The sequence below is a fragment of the Notothenia coriiceps genome, unplaced genomic scaffold (assembly GCF_000735185.1).
Source record: "Notothenia coriiceps isolate Sejong01 unplaced genomic scaffold, NC01 NC01_scaffold00037244, whole genome shotgun sequence".
Taxonomy (NCBI): Eukaryota; Metazoa; Chordata; class Actinopteri; order Perciformes; family Nototheniidae; genus Notothenia; species Notothenia coriiceps.
This window is the reverse complement of record NW_011369945.1, coordinates 1,711,173-1,725,921: the sequence shown is the minus strand read 5'-3', so window position 1 is coordinate 1,725,921 and position 14,749 is coordinate 1,711,173. Positions and strand designations below refer to the sequence as shown.

The 14,749-nt window shown below is 39.9% G+C and overlaps 1 protein-coding gene across 1 annotated transcript in view; it reads right to left on the bottom strand.

Annotated features, from left to right (window-relative positions):
• Nucleotides 1–5,541: 5,541 nt before the first annotated feature.
• LOC104965177 (copine-5-like) overlaps nt 5,542–14,749 on the bottom strand; it is a 73,075-nt gene continuing 63,867 nt past the window's right edge. The window contains exons 15-20 of the mRNA XM_010794135.1: nt 10,843–10,889; nt 9,957–10,138; nt 8,091–8,218; nt 5,915–6,017; nt 5,797–5,802; nt 5,542–5,694 (exon numbers count right to left, since the gene is read on the bottom strand). Coding sequence (XP_010792437.1) covers nt 5,542–5,694; nt 5,797–5,802; nt 5,915–6,017; nt 8,091–8,218; nt 9,957–10,138; nt 10,843–10,889 — 619 coding nt within the window. The remainder of the gene's footprint in view (nt 5,695–5,796; nt 5,803–5,914; nt 6,018–8,090; nt 8,219–9,956; nt 10,139–10,842; nt 10,890–14,749) is intronic.

The window sequence follows — 14,749 nt, the reverse complement described above, 5'->3', positions numbered from 1 at the left end:
GACATTAAAGCACTTCTAAAGGCAATGACCATACACATTAAAAACACAACAAATGTAAAAATGGAGAAGAGCTGAGTTCCTGGAGCTGAGTGCTGACTTCTCAGAGGGGAGTCCAGCATGCTGAATACCATTACCTCCTGGCAGTAAGTCTTATTTACTGTTTGTTGCATACTGGAACAGCCTGTTCCGCAAAAAATTGTATTCCCATTACGGACAAAACAAAACTGAATTGTAAAATGTCAGAGGTATTTCAGGGAGTTTATGTTATTCTACGCGCCAGCACAAACCACGAGAACACTGAGAATTAAAACCCAGTCTGAAATCCAAGGCATGTTTAACTGACTGTGGACGGTCAATTGTATCATCTCAAACAAGAATATATTTACTGGGAAAATAAGTAATGTATTAATAAAAAAGGCTATTAAAATTAATCAGCAAATGATAATTATTTCATATATGTGATAACCGGTATTAGTGAAAACAATGCTAAAATAATAACTGAATATTATTATTACTGAATTGATTTTACAAAAGTATAAAAAAATACATTTCTCAATAGCTTTCTTGTAATGTGACTCCATCATTTAAGCGTTTTATTACACTAAAAGGTTATGACATAGCTGTTTTGTTGGATTTTAGTGCTTTTTTATTTTATAGGTGTATTGTTATGGAAATTAAGCATTTTCTTTAAATACAAGTCTATATTGATTTCATTAGCCTATGTCATGTGACTGGAGTACTCCAAGTTATTGGAGCATTGTAATACCCTGCTAAAGAAGGACACATCTTGAATATTTTTAAATGAAAAAGTCAGCAGATACTTTATTTCCCTGAATAAAAATAGTCAGACTACACTCAATTTTCAAATTAAAATTCTCTCCCTCTCAATGGATAATTTCCCATAATCCCCTGAGACTATAAAACCCTTCACACCAACGTAATCTCATGCTAAACCAATTGCTGTAACATCTCAGACTGCTGATGCTGCCAGCAGCCATGAACCATTTTGGCTCTGAGAAACACTCCCTGGTTGACGCATGCCATGTAGCAGCAACCAGAAAATAGCCCTGCACGACCAGCCTTGTCATGCAATAAAAGGCTTTGGAGATTTCTCCGGAGTAGGTGGTATTTCAAGAGTACTCAGATAATACTTCCTACACTGACAGCTTCTTTATCTGCAGCTTTCTTCGCTGCGCCCTCTGCATTTATTTACTCAGAACCTCAGATTACCTCTTCAGTGACTCTGAGCCAGGACAGTAATCTCTGCGACTGCAGGGGAAAGAATAGAGGAGGCGAGTTAAAGAGAAAATATGGAAGGGATGAGATGAGGAACAGTGGAAGTAGAGTGGTGATTTCAAAACTGAGAGAGGGTCATCGTATGAGAGAAGAAAAAGAGCCATGAGCGTGGACAGAGGACGGGAGGCTGGAGTGAGGAGTAAAGGAGATAAGAGAAAGCACAGAGGAGTGACAGAGAGTGTAGCAAGACAGTGGAAGAGAGTATGAGGAGTACAGCAGGAGAGGAGGAGCCACCCATGGGAGGCAATGTCCTTTGAGTCCTGCACCAGCCGCTGGGTCTGGGCCTGTGTAAACCAGAGACTCCCTCCTGGTCCTATGGGATATTAACAAAGAGAGAGTGAAGAATGACTACTTCTTTCATGGAGAGGAATAAAGTCTCCTGGTGAATTCAAAGCGGGCTGATTGAGGCTCTTTTGATGTGAAAGAATGTGATGAATGAGTTAGAACGTACACTACCTCGCTGTCTTTGTAGTGACGCTCAAAAGCTTGATATTTGCAGAGATTTGATATTTTTCCTGCTGGTAGTGACTGAGCATTGTGGAAAATAGTTTTTAATTATGGTTTGTGTGAAAATCTGAAATTAATCCTAGCTCTTTGAAAGTCCAAAAGTAAAAGCTACGATCCTTTGAAACAATTGCATTTTTGCTGGCATGTTTGACCTCATATCCCTTTTCTCTGTTTTCCTCTCCAGTCCACAGAGACGTTTTGTGACTGCTGTGCTCAGTCTGATCCCTCTTACTCCTACTCATCTCTGTGTGTTAACACCCTCAGAAGATACACCAGCACATAGAGTATATTGGAATATGTTTGTGTGTAAAACCCCTCACACAAAAACACCAACAGAGGCAACAGAAATAGCTGTAGACTGTGAGTGTAATGATAACAGCCTCTGCTGCTGTGTGGGTGTGACACAGCTCAGCTCCATCGTTCCAACTCTCTGCGACAGAGTGCGAAAGAGGGACTGAGAGGAAACATTACAGAAACCAGTGGCTGTCTTTAGCCAGCTCTGCTTTTCTAATATCACCTGTACATTGCCATTGTCTTTTTAAAAAACAGCTATAAATCTTTCTGGTTTAAGTTGAAATTAAATAAGAAAATAGGTTTCTCTCTAAGGCCTGGGTTAAAATGCTGCTCTGTAGCTCGTTGGGTTTCGCCTTCAGGAAATTCCTCATTTCAGCTGAGTGTGTGTTTTCAACTTTGTTGTTGTATTCTTCAGACCAGTGCAGTCAAGATGTGAAGCTTCACTTTAGTGTTCATCATGAATGCTTCTGTAATCCTCCAAAACCCAGCCATGTGGAAAATTCCTCCATTCGCATGTTAGCAATATTTTCTAACCAACCTTATCCCACTGGTTTTTACAAAAATTAGGTTGATTTTCTATTCAGTTTCTATTCTATTTTAAGATTTGTGCCAATGTGCAGTTCACTGGGTGCTGTCCATGGAGCTGAAAACGAATTTACATGGTAGGGTTGTCACATGTTCCATCAACCAGAAGTACTTTTAGTTGTTAAAATATGGTCAGTTTTTTTGTGTTCAAGTTCTTAATACTCTGTTATTACTTAATGTACGTACATTTTATTATTGCATGCATTTTATTATGTATTTTATATCACAATGACGATACCTTCAGCTTCAAGGCTGACTGCCAAGGGGACATTTTTCTGTTTCCCACCAAACTCCAAGTCTATTGTTACACCACAAGTAAGACCAGTGCTTGAATTGGAATAAAAAAGGTGCCAGTACTCTAAATCAGCAACTGTTTCAAGTCAATTTATTTAAACAGCCCAAAAACAAGTATTTGGCTCGAAGTCATATAGTATATCCTATAATGCTGGTGTGTTTGTCTCTTTACTTTATATTTTAGAAAGGCTCACTGTACTTAAACAAAATCACTCAGGGTGCATCTGAGATTAGAGGGGGTGCAGTGGTAAAGTGCTATTTTTATAAGTGGGGAGTGGTCCAGTCACCCTCTAGGGGGGTCCGAGGGCATGCTCCCCCGGGAAGATCTTTTTTTAAATATTGAAGTTACAGTAGATGCATCAATCTGGTGCATTTTGAGGGGGAAATAAAGAGACCATATTTGTTGTCATGCGTCAATCAGGGCCGGAATGGGACAATAAGTCAGGCTGGGAATTATACACCCAGCCAGGCCACTACCTGTTTTTTGTGCCATTTTGCTGGATTTATTTGTCAATATTTACAGCGTTGCTGCCCATAGTGATAGCCCTCTAGTTTANTGTTTTTATCTTGTGCTTTGTTACCAAGTCCAAAACATGTTGTAACCTTATGTACTTTAAATCATTATATTCCACAGTGTTAAAGCGGCTTGTAAATGTATATATACATTTACAAGCCGCTTTAACACTGTGGAATATAATGATTTAAAGTACATAAGGTTACAACATGTTTTGGACTTGGTAACAAAGCACAAGATAAAAACAGTTAAGATAACGTGAATACAGTAAAGCACTTTATTCACAAAATATACACATCCTATACACTAAGATGTTCAGTCCTGCATGATCTATTCATGATCTTGGCATATATAAATGTTTCAAAATCTATAAAGCCCAGAATACATTTTTTACATTTCCTTTAAATTTAACACCAATACGAACTAAAGTTAACATGAATAACAATAAAGATTTAATAAGGCTTATTTTCCACACAGTATGTGGTGTACAAGTTTCTCAACTGCATGAAACTAAACCACAGTCCTGATGTGGAGAATGAAATAGCTCTGGCATGAATGAATGATGTATGCTTGTGGTGGAAATACATTTACAGGGGTAAAAGTCGGTCATCTCTCCTGGAAAAACCCCCGAGGGGAGAGGCCTGTCACAGATAGGACTACATGCAGTAAGGAGGACCATCTTCTCAATGTTCTCCATCACTATTCCCCCCTTCATCTCCTTTCCCATTTTAACCTCTGCCTCCACCAGGCTCATTCCTCATGACCTATTGCTACCGCACTTAATACATGCATTCTGTTTGCCCATTTCCAGCAGTGAAAGACCCCACACTCATATACCTGAATGTCATTTTAGATTCTGTTTCCCGGTCTGAATTATTCAGTCTACACCATTTGTCACTTTGCTTGTACTGTAAAGTCACTCAGGGGATCTCACTGCAGCTCTCTGCCTGCAGTTATTCTTCTCTTCTTCAGTGTGTGTGTGTGTGTGTGTGTGTGTGTGTGTGTGTGTGTGTGTGTGTGTGTGTGTGTGTGTGGTGTGGTGTGGTGTGTGTATGTGTGTGTGTGTGTGGGAAAGTGAGCATTAGATTAGTAGATGGGCAGTTTGGCACATTGTATGGCAGCCCTGTCATGGCTGTATGAATGTGTTTGTGAATGGTTAAGCATTTTTGCATTTACTCTTTTGCATGCACAACGAAGGCTTCATGTTCTCTATGGATGCATTTTTAAGACACATTATTTCTTTACACATTTTTGCCAAAAGAAACAGCCAGACATAACTGGCCTCTAAACTCTTGAGTAGCAGGGTATCTGTTCTGCAATTTGTATAATTGTACGTCGGCCAGACAGGTGGAGTGTTAGTTTTGTTGATTCAGCAGATGAACAAACCGAATTCAGTCGTTCAAGTGTCTCTCAATCTAAAATATTCATAGGTTTTATGAAGTTACCGGTGGAGCCAGCCTCCTATCCAGAAAACAAACTGACACCCGGAGACACAATCCAATACCTGGGCACAAATTAAATTAAATTATACGTGGCCAACCAGGTCAAAAATAGACCCTCTTTTATTATTTAAACTCCTGAAATGAAAGTTGGAGCCTAAAGGAATAACATCAAAGCAAAGACTCCCCCAGGGGCTGTCCTGAAAGATTTGTGGACACATTAGTCACCGGAGGCGAAGCTGAGCTGGTTCGATTTGGCCTGTACAGTGTGGTCAGCAGCAGTACATTCAACATTATTACCACAGGTATCTGATATGTGCAAATATAAAAAGAAAAAACAGCTTTTGAGAACACAAATAAGAAACCTAAAGTGTGGGAATGAGCGTTGCACATAACTCATTCTTTATGAGTTACCGTATTTCTTAGGAGCAAAAGCTAAAGGCACAGAGAAGCAGGTCATTCAGTCCTCTGCTCTATGAGCAGAGGAATTTGGGGGGCGAAGTCCATACTGAGAGGTGGGAGGTGGCAGAGGTACGCGACAGGGCCGGGCTGAGCAGTGCAGAGCAGCAGACAAGATCTTAAAAGGAAGGTGTGGCTGTTCGAAAGGTTTGATTAACAGTCGCAAATTCCCTTTAAACCCAGTCTGCTGTGGGTCAGAGCGCCCTGTTCTTGAGCCTCAGAGGATGCGCTGGGTGAGAGCTCTGCATCCGATAAGGTGAACCTGTTGACCTGTGAGGGGATCTCAGGAGAGCCCCTCCCGAGGGTCTCAATAAAAAGGAAAAAATGTGGACAAACAAAACACAAGGGGTAAGACAAGTGGAGCAGAACACATCCTATAAATCATCAAATCTAGTGCTACTGGCTTACAAACCCCTAAAAGAAACAGAAAGCATGAGAGCAGTTTTTAATGAGCAAGACAAGGGAGGGAGGGAGGGAGAAAGGGAGGGAGGTGAACGTCTCTGGGTAGTGTGAGAGCAGCACTTACATTCACTATGGCCTCCTTAGTCTGGGCCATGTCTGATATAACGCCGTCAGTGATGATGAGCAGAACAAAGTACTGGGACCCATCCTGCACTGCTGCTGCATAGCTGAAAACAAAAATTAATAACATAAAGTCATTGAAGACAGTACAACATAGACTATGTTAAAGTAAATGTAAGTTAAAAATAGATTATGCAGACAATGTGTTTATTAATTTACATAAAACTCTGAGATTGGTTTGAACTACCACAGAGAAAGTTGGAGAGCAGCAATCACTGTGTCGCAGATTAAAAACAGAGACAAAGTGGCCCCCCGCCCACCATCTGACACAAAGGCTTCATATAGACATGCACAGAAGTGAAATACGTGGTATGGCAGCTCGTGTCTCGCAGGTCTATACGACATTATGAAACCCATCAGAGGCAGCGCAGTGAGTGTGGCCTAGTTTCATTTGCCCATCGCTGGCTCCTCTATGAATTATTTATCAAACTGTTTATGCAAGTGCTGCAGTCTTATTCTCTCAGAGCATTATTGATCACCTTGCAATGATTGAACACACTTGATGAGCAAAAGGAGGGGAAATCGTGGCAGAACACTGTAAGAGCCAAGGACAGGTCAGAGGTCAGCCATTACTCTCGCTCTCAAAATGGTAAATTTGACTGTGAGGCGCTGGCAGTTTAATCAAAGAGCCTGACAAAGGCAAGACCGATGACCGGTGTTTAGGAGATAAAAAAGAGCTTGGTCTTCCTCTTCCCTGCAACAAACTCACTTGAGACATTTGATCACATTGGAAGAGTAATAACTGTATGACAAAAGACAATATTGGGAATTGAAGAGTGTACATTTTTCGAGATTAAGAAATTCAAATCTCTTCGATCAAACATTTTTTTGCATTTTCTGTATTTATGAATGTATTGGGTTTTATCGTTCTCTGTTTTTTTACCATAGGACCTCTTCTTCTGGTGGGTTGCTTTTGTATGTGGATGATGCGTTTTGCTAGGAGCTTTTCTGTCTTTTTCACCACTGATTACATCCCTTAAAAATAATTATATAACTTCTATTTGTGTTGGCAACAGATATACTGCACTCGTGGGTGATTGTTGATGCATCGTTGTATGCAAATGAAGCACGATGTGTGTGCGGGTCAGACAGGGAAACAGTTGCGTAGTGAGGCTGCCTGGGGAAAGGCCTTGAAAAAGTCGTAGCTTTGGGGCCCTTGGTATTCTAATGTGGCTTGCTCATGTATTCATGTAGTATTTGTTAACAAAGCAGAAATACAAGTCAATGCTGAATATCTCATCTAAAAATCAAGTTCAGAACTGCAGTTCACAAACGTTAATGTCAGGGTTAGGGAAAAATAGGACCCAAATGCAGATTGAGGAGGAAGCAGGGTTCAAAAGGAAACAAAAGGCGAGCTTTATTTAACAAAAGCTGAACAAAAACAAGAATCCAAAAACAGGTACGAGGTAGCATCCAAACAAAGGTGACTGTGACCAACATGAAGGGGGACATGAACGACAAATAATGAACCAACACTGAACACAGGAAGAGACAAGACTAAATACAGGGAGGGGTAATCACGAGACGAGAAACAGCCGGGCAGGGGAGGAGAAACACAAGGGCAACAGGTGAACACAATCAGACAATTAGACACACCAGAGAAACTAACGACAGGGAGGACAGAACAGCAAAATAACCCCAAAACTAGACACACAAAAACTCAAACCCTGACAGTTAAGTCCTTAATATTCAAGTTAAAGGCAAGTTATGATACTGAGAGCTAAATCACAGCATGAGTTAGGTATTAATATACCGATGGGGGTGGAGGGAGTGTACACCTGTACATTATTATAATTTCACTTCAGCCTGAATCTTGACATTTTTCAACAAAACATTCGGTGCAGTCCCCAACCGCACTAGATGTCTATAAAGCAATGCAGCACCTGCACTCAGAAATATCTGGTCCCACATACTGTACGCCTGATTACCATTTCTATTCATCTCCGCTTGGCAGCCGATTGTTTATTTTCCCTTCATTAGTTCTGCTCAATTCAAAGAGAAACCATCATTCAATGTCCTAATACCTTTGACAGCGAGTCCTTTTTTTTTACAGATTGACTTTCAAAGAAAGGACAGATGTGCTCTGTGATGTTGACTGGTACAGCAATTTGTTCTTGTACCTTGCCACATGATTCACAACTGGAGCAAAGTTGGTGGGTCCGTACAGCTGAACCGTCTTAAGGCTTTGATGGTAAGCGTCAAGAATCCCCTGCATGCCGTTACAGTACGGGTTCTCAATGTTGCCATTCTGAGAGAAAAAAAACAAAAGCATGGACAGTAGTCAGAAGGGAATACAATAGGCTTGGCATCACGATGTAATTGTTGATGTAGACAACATTGAGTGTGCCGCAGAACCACAATGTTTCTGGGATAAGTTACTGTAATACCAAGCTTAAGAGTATCGGGAAACTTGTTTGTTAACAATATTCATTAAGCAAAATACTGTATATACATGTACATTTTATCTTATTTAATTCAAGACATTTACATATAGTTCAAATCATGTTTAGCCTAGCAAAGCACACATATATGTTGGCTATTTAATACATAGTCAACAACAAAGTCCGATTTCCAGGATTGTTGATACCATAATGTATCTCTAACAGTAGTGAATGATAAATACTGTGCACTGGGAGAAAAGGACAAATATAGATCAGTGCCAGAAGAAAGAAATGATTATCTTTGATTGTTGTGACACAATATTCAGTATTTTGTTGAAATAATGATTGAATGAGAGTCTATTACATGCGAGAAAACATTCAAAAGCAGAGACAAGCAGTTAACCTACCTTGAATTAAAAACACATGTATTGTTGTTAACTGTCATGTTAGATAGCCAAAAATATTTTAAACATAAATCCAACAACCATTTTCTATTTCTAAATGGGTTGAATACAAAACAAAAAGGGTGTTAAAAAGACAACATGGGCCTGGGTAAACTAACTTCTTCTTCTAGCTTCCTAATAGCACATTTCTTAACAAACATACTGTATATTACCAAAGTATTTCAACCAGGACTCAAACTTTACTTTAAAACCCATTTACGAGTCTAAAGCATGAAACAATCAGGCTTTAATTACATGGTGAGATGAATCTTAATTAGCTAATTTTAATGGAAACATGGAGGGATGCAGACGTTACCCAGCAGACAGAGTCCTGATGAGGCTGTACTATGCAGCAGCCAGAGCACATTAACTAGAGAAGCCAAATTGATTTAAGAAGATTCTCCAGCCTTACAGAAGCTCATTTGCACTATAAAAGGTAAATGAAACTCACTCTGAATTACGCATATCTGTCTGAGGTGTGGAAGTATTCATCTCAAAATGCACACATCCATATTGCACGCTATCCATACAGTACATGAGCATGAAAACACAAATGAGTGCTCATACTCAGAGATAGGCTCCATTGGGACGGCAAAAACTCATTTTCACATATAGTCTGATTAAAATTATGAACAATTCTGAAGCTGAATTAAAACACGAGTGTCTGAAATAACCCGGTGGAAACCTCCAGGCCTGAAAATAAAGAAGTGCAGAAATGATTTAAACCTGCATTCTTTCTAATTGCTAGAAGGGGGTGACTCCACTTGTTTGCAAAAAGAAGTAAAATTGTATAAAAGTCTAGGATAAATTATCGCTTGATTCATTACCTCAGCCAACCTTTTCCAAAAAATAGTTTTCGTCTAAATTGTAGTTTCAAGTCTTCTTTAATACAGCATGATTTTGTAACTCATGGTCTCGTATAGAATAAAATAGACGATAAAGTTGGTAATGAAAGTGTGCACTGTTTGCTTTTTTTGTCCTGAGAACAAACTTGTTTAGCATACGGTTGCAGTTAGAATCGCCCTCTTGTGTCGCTACTGGTTCCCAAAATGACAAAATGGATGAAAACTTGAGGCTTTCAAACTGAATTCTACAAATCAACGATTGATGAATTCGCTCACTTCCTATACAGTCTATGTAAAAAAGCTCATAGTTTCCTCACCAGCGGGAACTCATGGGAGACCCTTCCATCAGGGGGCAGCTTAGCACCAAATCCCAGAGCCGGGAACATCTTATCACTGTCATAGTCCTGGATGATCTCTCCCACGGCTTTGAGAGCCATAGCATAGGCATTCATCTGGTAAGGGTTCATGTAATGCAGTGAAGTAGACTGGGACGGATTTCCTTCCAAGAAAAGAGAATTCAGAGTCAGTGAGGCAAACCATCAGAGTGAGGCCGGACCGACAGCTGCAACCGGAGCACCGTGAGAGAGCCACAACTAAATAAAGGATCTTCTGAATCAGAGGTGTTCAATGTGACTATAATGTGCTAATAACAATACTAGGATTCAATATGTGTCTTTTCAAGGGAGGAAGGAAGGAAGGAAGGAAGGAAGGAACAAGTATCTCAAAATTGTACTTGTTTACATTTCTTGGTGTGATGTTATTTTCCCGCCCTGACTTTTTAGACACAACCTCCACATATACTGAAACACCTCCAGAGTGTTTATGACTGTGTGATCTTCAATTGTTGGAGCTCATTAGGTGGAGGATAACAGAGGGAGAATGGAGATAGATGTTATCGCTATGAACTTCCATTTCCACATCTACATGAACATACCGTCTCATCTTATTTAACTATAGCATTTGGTATGCATTATGTGTCCTTTCATAATCGGCATATTGTTTTCTCTGTACCCTGCACAAGATACATGTTTTGTTTACCTTTTCTGAATGCAGTTTATAATAATTTGTGCTATGTATAAAAGATTAAATATAATAAGCAGGGAGAGAAAATCCAGCCCCCTCTTTGATTCATGGAGAATGCCATATGCCTGCATCAGAAGACAAATGGAAGCAGAACAGGGTGATGGCAGTGAAAACACTCACCGTTTGATGCAGTGAAATCAATGGCCACTGTGAAGTGAATCTGAGTCCTGAAACAGATGAAAGGGGGGAAAAGATGGTGTTAACAATAAAGAGGAAGGAGAACTCAGCGCTGCAGTTTATTGAGGCTCTCCCTGGTTTCACCGTGCTGCAAAAAGAAAAGAAACCCCATATAGTGAAGATAATACACCTTTACGGTCTGGGCAACATAGGATCTAATCAAGTTTTTATTGTTCAATTTAATCAAAGCATACATTTGCTAACGGTCAAACAGCGTCCAAAAGGCTGAACACCTGAAGTCAAGATTTAACAGCTCAGGGGCTGAGTCAGGCACAAATCCCTTGAAAACCATTACAAAAATAATTTAGGCAGAGTAATCTGGCTGGCTTTATGATTTGACTGAACATAACAACGAGGAAAGCTATGATTATAAACCCAGCACTAGAGCTGAGCACTGAGGGACTGCGGATGGAAATTAGCTCAAAGCTAAATCTGGCACTGTTACGCTTGATACATTAGAATGTTTTAAGTGTTCATTTCTGTGCATTGTCCCTGCCAAATAAAAGATTAAATGAAATAAATAAAAGCTGTAAAGAGAGCCCAAGATATATGAACATTTACACAATCCTGCATACGGTGCACCCAATCGTCCCATCTAGTTATATAATAATCTTTATTTACATTTGTTTCATTGTTACTCTCTTTATTTCACATGGTTGTTGTTTAATCAATAAAACATTTGTCTTCCAGGCACTGTACCAGCCTCACAAAATGTCTAAAAACTGCTGGTTATATTTTATTCATGAACCCGCAATAATAGCCAAAACCTTGACATAAAACTAAACATGGCCTAACTAGTCTCTGCTGGATTTGCCTGTTTGCCCAGTGGGACAAACGTGGAGGGAAAGGGAAGGGGAGCATAGATCAAAGTGTGTGCTCTTTCATTGTGATTAACACTGATTGCCTTTCCTGACTTCACCTCTATTCAGATATTCCCACGAGCGCAGTATTGGAGATAATGGCGACTTCCTCCTGGGAGACTTTGACCCCAGCTCATTAATCAGCATTGAGCTGACTGCTCAGCTGACAAAGGGACATCGTCACAATGGCATGCTGCCTCAATTTGAAACTCTCTGCTGATTTCTATGGTTAGTTTTGAATGTATACCTAAAACGGGGAAGTGGTAAGGTAGGGTTCAGGCAGAGTGCAGGACCGTAGTGATAGTCACACAGTAACTGTCAGTCAAACTGCCAATTACAGTCGATCATCAGAGCATTACCTGGGAGTTCATCCTCAGACAGTAGCTGCTGCACTCTGCAGTGAGCCAGAGTGTCGATATGGTCAATTACGTTCAATATCACAGTGTTTAAAAAGGACAAGTACATCGCATTATGGGTGTAACATATAAAGCTTTAACGTCCTAAACCCATTAAAACTCATAATCCTTAAATATATATAAGAATAATCACATACTGTACTAAGAAGGGCAATAGCAGAGCGCAGACCTCTTTTCACTGGGTGAAAAGATTCAGAAATCAGGGCATTCTCATTGACCCTTTTTATTGGAGAAAAGACAGACGATGGACACATGGTCTTCTGGGGCTGAGAGTTTGATCTCCCATCACACACTGAGTGCCTTGGGTTCACATGTTTATGTTTATTAAATCTTTATTTAATAAGATTTAATCAAGATGTATTTATTATCTTCTTATTTGTTTAAGATGCAAGCTTACAAATTATCATGGGACATGAAAATCGATGTGGATTGAGGTTGACTGATGCTGCAGTTTTATCTGTTTGCTAGGTCTTGAACCAGTAGCTGGTTTTAGGTTACTATTTGTATCCGTGCATTATATCGATAGGCAATTATTCAGTCATCCTTCCATGTCATGCCTGTCTTTGAGTGGACTATCACACTGTGGGCAAATTAATGTATCATAATCTGTTCCTACATTTGATCTGGAGTTCATAAATCTGACACCAGCCTTTTAATGGCAGCACATCCTGATCCAGAACAAATCCCTTCAGAACAAGCAGTCCAATAGTTCAATGTGGGCTTCAGTCTGTCCTTTCATATCATCGCGACTGGCAAAGCATCTCCTCTTCTCTCAGTTATGTTCTCAGATCAAATGACAGCTTCTCAACCACTGTGTGCATCACCTTGAATGACTGCAATAGTTTAAAATAGGTATAACCGGATCAGTGTCACACTGACTTTCCCCTAACAGTTAGCGCAAACACCATATGGCAGGACTCTTCGTAACATGAAATCCCTTCAGACTTGGCAATCTGGGAGGAATGGGATATTAAATGTAATGTAAAACAGTGTGACAAAGAATGCAGCTACACCCACGAGCCAGTATGTGTTGTAAATAAGCCAATCTTCACTACTGTACATCAATGAGCATTTATGCACAGTGCTTTTAATGAGATGCAGGGAGGTAAACACAAGGGAGTAGGTTTGCTTACAAAAGTGGGGGGTAAAATAAACACAATATTCAGCATCTTTTTCCCTTCATTAAAATGTTTTATATTTTATGCGAGATAGTAGTAAAGCTATTCGGCAGCAAGCTTACTTAAATTGTCTCTATTGATGGAGACCTAATAGTTGATCGTAATGTTTACTCTATGTGCTTTACTGCTTTTTCTAAAATATTGATGTGTATTTGAATGAATCCTGCGATACTGAGACATTGTGTAAAAAGGTCTGAGCATATTATGCAGGTATTGATTTTAAGCCTGAATTCAGCTCCAACAACAACCACCAATAATGTCAGCCTGTATGAAGCCTGATATGTGAAACACAGGACAAAACTAGTATAGCACTTGTTGGTCTTCTTTATTGTTGATAATGTTTCCAGTATTTGCGTGACAATAAAGAGCAGGGTGAACGGTTCAGGTAAGCCATTCAATTAGTTGTTTTTTTAAAGTCAAATTGTGGATCTGACCTGAGGCATTCACATAAAATATCCTAGTTAAAACTACTTTGTTTTATTACAACATCACATAAACGCAGACCAATTGCCCTTTTTTCTTGCAATGTTAAAACATAAATAATATAATAAAAACTCCTGGTATCTGATTGGTCATTTGGACACGTTCCAAAAGGTAATGGCTTATTCTTTGGTCCATTCGTTAAGCATAGTTTCTGAGTTGTGAGTAAAAAAAACGCTTTAGCCAATCTGATCTGGGGCCTCATTTTTTATAACGCCGTGCCTAGGATTCACGTGGGAAGGTTGCTTACGTAGTAGAAATCCAAGAAATAGGTTCAGACATTTTCCGACATTTTCCGATTCACCAAACATTGCGTACCGGCGGCACTTCCCACGCCGGTTTCCCTTTATAAATCACAATCGACTCGAAATGCGCTGCAGCTTTTGCGGGCTTCGCGTAACGCCCATTTGCCTATTAATAGTCAAAGAAACGCCCATTCATTCATTCATTTTGACTGACTTTATGAAGAAGTGCATGAAATGACGACAGAACAGCTAAAAAAGACATCTCACACCGTGTCAGATTTTGGTTATTTTGGGGAGGTCGAGATAAATCATATTGTTTGGTGGATGCAGTTTGAGCCAGAGTAGCAGCATGGAGGTCAGATCGTCACCAAAATAAATAAATAAGTGGTCCGAAAAAGGTTCATGACAAAATAAATACACATAGCCTTCCTCAGGCAGTGTGTTTGTACCGGGGACAGGAGACACCCCTTGATGAGAAACTGTAAGAAATGATCGGGGAATCCCTCCGGAGTGGAGTCATGACGACTGGATCTGAATTATGTTTTCGTATTTGGTTGTTTGTGTTGCAGCTGTCTCCGCTGCAGCAACTCTATATCCACCAGTTAAAGGAACACAACTAATGTGTTGTGTTATATATTAGCTGCACAATTTCCACATATGGCTGAGACTGC